Raw genomic sequence first — 7,866 nt, 5'->3', positions numbered from 1 at the left:
CTACAACATACCAGAATTTATGAGATGCAATGAAAGCAGTTCTCTATGGGAAATTTATAGTGGTGAATTCCTACATCAGAAAAACAGTGAACTCAAATAAATAACCTAATGTGGAAACTCATGCTTCTAGAAAAGAAGAGCAAGTTACATCCAAAGTGTTTATGAGGGAGGAAATTATAAAGATCAGAGAGGAAATTAATGCAATTGAGTTTAAGAAAACAATACAAAGAATTGACGAATCGAAGAGATTTTTTTCTTTGAAAGACTAAATAGACAGAATCAATATAGTGTAAATGGCCATACTTTCAAAATTGTTATACAGATTTAATGCAATCCTCATCAAAATATCAGAAGCATACCTTACAAAACTAGCGAAACAAAAAACAAAACAAAATAAAACTAGAGAAACAGTCCTAAAATTCATTTGGAACCAGAAGTGGCCTAGAACAGAAAAAAGAAATTCAGGGAAACAAAAACAAGGCAGGGGACACCACAACCCCTGACTTGAAATTGTATTACAAAGTTACCATGATAAAAACAAAAAACAAAAAACAAAACAACAAAAAACCCAGCACCGTACTGGGAAAACAAAACAAAACATCAGACTTGAGAATCAATGGAACAGAACATGAGATGCAGAAACAACTCTAAACACATTCAGCCACCTTATCTTTGACAAAGGAGCCAAACACTTTCACTGAGAGAGAGAGAGAGACAGCCTCTTAAATAAATGGTGCTGGGAAACACTTAACCTGCTGGAAGAAAAAATAGGAAAAGCTCTTGAAGACATAGGTAGGCTGTGGGGGCTTTGGCCAAAGGTATGTATGAGATGGATATGTAGACGTAAGGGACTTTTGGAGCTACACCACCAAAACCTCCCAGGATGCATGGTTCGAGATTAAACAATAGCCTACAAAGTCACAAATCCAAGTAGGATCCAAATACATTGCCTTAAGGAATGAATGCTCTGGCCCATATCCTTCCCAGGTTCCAACTTATTACTTAGATTGGTTCTAAGGTCAGTCATATAACAGACCACTCTGACCTTGCCAGTTCCTTGTCCTGTCCTTCCCCTTTCTCCTACATCAATTCCTGCACTGATGTCCTTCCATTGTCCTAGCTTCTGGCTCTATCAATAAAAAGCCACAGAAGCTTCAATTTATAGCTGTCTTTATGAGACTCTCTCAGGCTGAAGGGTCTCAATTAAGGGCAATCCTTCTGGGCCTTCTTGGAGTTTGACTTGGACATTGACTCTGAGTAGTCTTTCATCCTTTGCATGGTGTCACAGTCGTGAACTGCAGCAGTAGGCAAAGGCCTTATGAACAAGACTCATAAAAAACTCCACAGGAAATATTACAAAGAATCAACAACTGAGACCTTATCATATTAAAAAGCTTTTACACAGCAAAAGAAACCACTGACAGAGTGAAGAGACAATCTGCAATGTGGCAAAAACTTTACCAGCTATTCCTCAAACAAAAGAATAATATCTAATATATATAAAGAATTAAAAAAACTCAAACCTCCCCAAATTAAAAACTTAACCAAAAAATGGGCATCTAAAATGAATAGATACTTCTAAGATAAAGAAGTACAAACAGAAAAAATATATATGAAAAAATGTTCAATACCACTGGTCATTTGAGAAATGTGAATTAAAACAACACTGAGATTCATCTCACTCCAGAAAGAATGGCTATCATCAAGAAATCAACCAATAACAAATGTTGGTGAAGCTGTGGTGGAAAACCAAAACTTTTCCCACTGTTGCGGGGAGTGTAAATAGGTAAAACCAATATGGAAATCTGTGTGGAGATTCCTCAAAAAACAAAAACTAGAGATTCCACTTTATCCAGCTATTCTCCTTTTTGGTATCTGTACAAAAGAGTTAGAAGCATCATACCACAGTTATATATGCATGCCCATGTTTGTATCAGCACAATTTGTAATAGCTAAATCTTAGAAACAACCCAGATGCACATCAATGGATGAATGGATAAAGAAAATGTGGTTTTTATATACAATGGAGTAGTACTTTGCCATAAAGAAGGATAAACTTGAAACCTTTTTATGTAGATGGATGCACCCTGAGACCATACTTTTAAGTGAAATAAATCGAATACACAAATTTAAATATTGCATTATTTCTCTTCTATGAGAAGCTGGAAGTGTAAATAAGGACAAAACTGAATGATATATATCTGGAAATAGGAAGAAAATGTTAAAATGGGAAGGGGAACAAGGGAGGAGGGGAAGAGAAGGGAAGGAAGGGAAAATGATAAAAAAAGAAGAAAAAAATGGAAAGCAAGCTTTGTAAATAAGGAGCAGAAGGTTTGAGGGGGGAATGGGGAAAAAAGAAGAATCAAAATACATTATGTAGAGTTACAAATTCTCTCTGATGAATGTAACCATTACATATATCGAAAGAATATAAGTAAAATTAATTTAAAAATCAAACATGAAGTTTAAAACCTTTTTTCATTTGCACATATCTTCAAAGTAGATTCATGACAAATTTCCATCTAACAACACCTTTCTTTAGAGAATCATTTTTAGAAATTACCTGACTCAGCTTCTAAAAGGCTACAATCTAATACAGATATAAGTATAAATAGATCAACATTTTTATTATACATATTCAAGAAAATACTAGGTGTGCCATTTGCTAGAGTAATAAAAAGAAAAAAATCTTTGATGGTTCCTTGCTGCTTATAATTAGTAGCATTCAGTAGTTGGAAGCACTGCATAAAAAATCCATGTTACAAGACTGTAATCATGTAAATCATGCCCATACTGATATCTAGCAGTCAGTGGTACTATCCATGTCCTAGTTCTACCACAGTCCATGGTGATAATATTGCTTGTAGTATACTAGTCTAGTTGTTGGTGATAGTACTACTGGTAGTATAACAGTCCAGTTGTTTTATCCATAGTGTTCTGGTGAGTTGTAGTCAGTCATGAGGCTTGTCATAAATAATGAGATACAATAGTAGTTAAAATTTTGAAGGCAATGAATATGTACTGTTTTAATATAGTGTTGTGCATTCAAAAGTATTTCCATTAGAGTATTGTGATTTTTTTCCATTTCAAATGGAAATGGTTTCTTGAATAGAAAACAATTTAGAGTTATAATTAGCGTAACGGGAATTGGACACACCCACGCAAGTCTGGCGCCTTTTGGGATGGTGAGGTACCATGCTATGAATTGTCCTTTTGGTTATACTGGTCACAGTGCTCTTCAGATACACCATATAACTTCACTCTGTTGTGCCATCGCTCAAGCTTTTTTCCTCTTTCCAACACCTTTCCACCTTCCTTACTTCACCTAACACCTTGCAAGATGCTTACTAAAATGTCACCTCCTTTGTGAAGTCTTTTCCATCTCATAAGAAGTATAACTTTCTTTGCTGGCTTTGTAAATATACCCACAGTAGCTGTGAAAGTCCTTGATGCTTCTCAGAGGGAGAAACAAACAATCCATGGCTGTATAGGGGAATAAACTGGAACAAAGGTAAGAAAGCCCTCATACTTGGAGACCAAAAATGCAAGAGCAGCCAGATATAAGAAGGAGATCCAGTCTCACTCTGTGTGCCCTAAGCCTTGGCTCTGCCACACCATCCTGCATGTTGGTGGCGGGTGGTTGATAGTTAGTACCATGAAGATCTTGGTCTTGGTCCTGGTTTAACTCCACCTCTCAGAGGGCATGGAATGATGTGTCCTGGAATTCTGTTTCATATGAGTTCCAGCCCTCAGAGCGCATGGAAAACTTCCTTTGCAGACCTCTTGGAGAATCAGTTTGCTTGAGTCTCAGTGCCCTGAATGGCAAATTCACTGAGAACCAAGACCTGAGATGTGTGTGTGCGTGTGTGTGTGTGTGTGTGTGTGTGTATGTGTTATAATGGTGAGTGGGTATTTTGTTGGATAAGAAGAAACAATGCACAGGCCTTGCCCCATGGTTACAAGAGAGATTAAATTGGGCTGAAGTGACTATCAGAAATAGCAAAAATTTGAGAGGATTTCCTATAAAAGGCTTTGTTTAAATGGAATACTAAAGATAATTGAAAACTCCAGTTTAGATGGGATAGTTTCAGTGGAAGCACGATGAAGTTCTTTCATTTACCCTATTATCTGCAATCATTCTGAAGAAATGCAAGTATACCTGCCAGGCAATGGAGGGACAGGGTGTAATGAATCAATTCCTAATGAACTACCCAAAAGTTGACCCAGTTGCCAAGTACTGTTTCAACAATGATGCCCTTACTGATAAGCCCATCACCAGCTACATGGACGTAGTTTTAACTTTGCCCTCTGAAACCACATAGAATGAAATCTGCTTCCTTTTCCACAAAGTTACACTTTGGGTATTTGAAAACATGCCTTTTCATTATTTCCTTATTGCTTTTAGGCCAAACAATTACAGTTCCGTTATCTTGGTACCTCCAGAGAACAACCACCTCTCTACTTTCCTAAAACGCATATCCTTTTTTCCCAAGAAAAGAATGTGACACTGTTATGCCTTCACTTTCTGCTCTCACCTCCTGCTTGAGCTCTGGATGAAGGAAGCTAATTTCTTTCTCCACGAGTTTCTAGGTTCTGGACCTTAAGTATCTAAGACTGGGAAAGACTTGTTCACCTGAATTTTCAAGCTGAATTGTCTACTTGCTTTTGGTTCACCACATCCTCACCAATGACCAGGAGATTGGCCTGAGAACAAACCTAGCATCCTTCTCTGCTATTCAGAAGTTGATGGGATCCCGAGAACGGCCTATCAAACATGGCGGTAAGGAATGCTCCAACGGTTATGTAGTGAATGCCCCCACAGGGACAGCTCACTCACTTATCCTCCACTGTTGCTATACTCACTAGGAAAACTGAGTTCTTGAATAATCTCCAAATCCCTAAAATGAGATAGTCTTGGGGTTCAAGACACACTGGCTTCTAGCTCTTGTCTGAAGTTTTCAAAGGGATTACTGAGCCTCAGCATGGAGAAAGTAGATCATTCTTAGGCCCTATGAATAATTATATGATGTATACATGTATCACATCCATGTCTTTGTTCTTAGGAGCGTCATTATCCCTATCACCACAACTTTTACCAGTTCCACCATTAGTGAAAGTAACAGCTGATATTGATTTTAATATACATCAAATAGTAGGCTAAGTATTTTAAGTACATTATGGTACATAATTTTCACACAACACTGTAAGAAGATCAGCAATATATTTCATTCTGTGGACAAAGAAATCAGTAACTAAATAACTTACCTAGTTATGTTAATGAGGCCAAAATTTAATCTATTGCAAACCTCATAGGCATGAATTAGTTACGTCTACACTCAAAAGACTTTTAAGATTCCTCTATGACATAGAAATTAAAGATAACACTCTGAGCCATCCTCAGACCATGCAAAAGTAGGTTCTCCCTGCCAATTATTACATCTTGCCCACTATTTCCTGATATGACTTCTGCTCCTTGTGCCTTCCTATAATCTTCTTCACCTCTTACTTGATCATATCTCTTGCAGTGCTCACCTGAATTTTAGGCACTCTTCAGATCAATTTCTACCCTCTCGCCACACTTCCAAGGGGCCCAGTGCCCAGTGATTTCTCACTCTCAACACTATAGTTTTGAACTGTGCTCCAGGGCTGGGGATATAGCTCAGTGGCACAAGCACCTGTCTGCCAAGTGCAAGGTCCTGAGTTCGATTCCCGGTATCCAAAAAAACTGTGCTCCTGACACAATTAATGTTCTTGTCACTAGGGAAAGGAAAACAGACCAGTGTGCAAGAGTAAAGGAAAGAAAGAGCATGGTATGTTGGGGGGGATTTAGTTTAATGTGCTTGACATGAAGATGTGTTTTTTTAGTGGCCCAATTCTACTCATCCTAGTGTCACTTGCTCAGAAAACTTCTTGTCTGACCCCCACTGCCACCCAGAATAGACAAATTTCTTTTTCTCTGGCACACTGTGCTTTTTTCATGGCACTTACTCAGGCTGCAATTGAACACAAATCAGCAGACAGAGATAGAGTATTCTGAATTAGTCTTTATCATGCTCTCACATAGTAGTTATGAGCCCCTTGCTCCTCCCTACGCCCCAAGCTGGCAGGTAATAGGGCCACAGCAACGCAGAAGGAGAAGAGCAGCTCCATCTTCAATCCTGAAGATTCTGTGGTCAGGAGGAGCACATGGAGATAGTGACCACATCTCAGTTGTAGAACAGTCTGAAATAGGCAACACGGTTCCGATGTTTTCTAAACTCTCTGTCTGTGGACAACTGCAATGAAAGAATATTGTGCAGCTCAATATTCTAATCTTCTGCTTCTAGTCTTCCTGGCTGTGCAAATTATAACTGTGAGGCCTAGCTAAACCCTCACCTTATGGTAATTTAGTCTTAGTGATTATTTCAATGCTAGTGCACCTCTATCCTTTATCATCTAGCTGTGGTATATATTATGTTAGGAATTATTTGCTACTTGGTAAATGTCCTGGTAGTTGGTAGGCTTTCTGAAGATAAGGACAATATGTTTAATACGTTCCTGCTGGTTTGAACCACTGGTGGTACATGTAAGACTGTCCTTTCAGGCAGCTTGAACCACTAGTAGGGCGAGCCATTTAACATCAGATTGTGGAATTCAAATCAGAGCCATCTGGCAGCAAGATACACGAATTACAGCCCCATTGTGAATGTATTAACTCTTGAATGTTCCCACAGGCCCTAGCACAATGATAATACATTAGGCATTTAATAAATGTTTGTGGAATTAATCCTAAATTCCACCAAAAGCAAAGTACCTAACAAATTATGATCACTTACATGGATTAAGTATATGTTATGGTATCAGGTACTATGCTAAATATTTTTTTCATATTATTTTAATTATTAATCCCTATATTCATGTCATATCATATCAATTATATTATTATATTGATTTTATAATATAAAATTGAGACTTAGAAAAGTCACAAGACTTGCCTAAGATCATACAGTAAGTCTATACTGGAGCTAGTATTTGAACACAGGCCATATTGTCCCCAGAATCCATGCTCTTAACCAGAGTGCTCTACAGCTCTCCAGGGATCTAACACTCAAAGATGTACTAAGAGTCTTAGGATCTGAATTCCAGCCTCACAGCCTGCACAAATCACTTGGTCCCTCTGGTCTCTATCTTTTTCTGTCAATTTGGTCAATTATACATTCCTTTTTTTGGTCAATTATACATTCTTTTAAAAATGAAATGAATGAAATCATGTAGCCCTCCAAAAAGATCCTCATATTCATATATATATATTTCAAGGGAAACTATATATATAATTTCAAGGGATGATGGACTTCCTGAAGTTCATTTCTCGATGCTTGGTTAAGAACCCCTGATACATATGAAAATACTAACTTGGTCCATAGAAGTCCAATTTTATTACCTCAGCTTTTAGGGTTCTTTTCTGCAGATATGGAACCTGAGCCCAGTCTGGAGATCCAAATTTCATTGGCCAAGCAACTTTTGGGGGTGGTTTCTTGTCTGGGTTGTAGGTGCCAGGGCTAGAATTGAAAATAAAAACATCACTTTTAATGAATTAGTAACCATACAGGAACTTCACCAGCAGCATCTGTGAACTAGGCCTAACCCTTGGGAACAGACTGATAAAGTTTTTAATGTCACACAAGGATGGGGTTCATTTATCTGTCAATGTATGTCTAATTGGATGTTAGTGTTAAAGGTTGCCAATCTTGACATTCAGGTAAAGACCAACCCTAACTTAAAATATATATTTCTGCAATTCAGTGTCCTTACCTGAGAAACAAGAACCCAGAAGAGGCAGGTAATAAAAGATTTCTACAGGGGCTGGGGATTTAGCTCAGCGGCAAA

The 7,866-nt window shown here is 38.0% G+C and overlaps 1 protein-coding gene across 4 annotated transcripts in view; it reads right to left on the bottom strand.

The window, feature by feature from the left end:
* Nucleotides 1-6,024: 6,024 nt before the first annotated feature.
* The window catches only part of Pifo (primary cilia formation), a 9,721-nt gene continuing 7,879 nt past the window's right edge, over nucleotides 6,025-7,866 (bottom strand). For 2 of the 4 annotated variants that reach the window (XM_005388945.2, XM_005388947.2), the window contains exons 5-6: nucleotides 7,421-7,538; nucleotides 6,025-6,275 (exon numbers count right to left, since the gene is read on the bottom strand). In XM_005388945.2, the coding sequence (XP_005389002.1) occupies nucleotides 6,207-6,275; nucleotides 7,421-7,538 (187 nt within the window). In that variant the 3' untranslated portion in view covers nucleotides 6,025-6,206. The remainder of the gene's footprint in view (nucleotides 6,276-7,420; nucleotides 7,539-7,866) is intronic. The other 2 variants (XM_005388944.1, XM_005388946.2) reach the window with 1 other exon arrangement.

The sequence above is a fragment of the Chinchilla lanigera genome, unplaced genomic scaffold, assembly GCF_000276665.1.
Source record: "Chinchilla lanigera isolate Chin_1 unplaced genomic scaffold, ChiLan1.0 scaffold00034, whole genome shotgun sequence".
In the NCBI taxonomy this organism is placed as follows: domain Eukaryota; kingdom Metazoa; phylum Chordata; class Mammalia; order Rodentia; family Chinchillidae; genus Chinchilla; species Chinchilla lanigera.
Note: the sequence above shows the minus strand (reverse complement) of the source record. Positions and strands in the feature narration are given on the sequence as shown.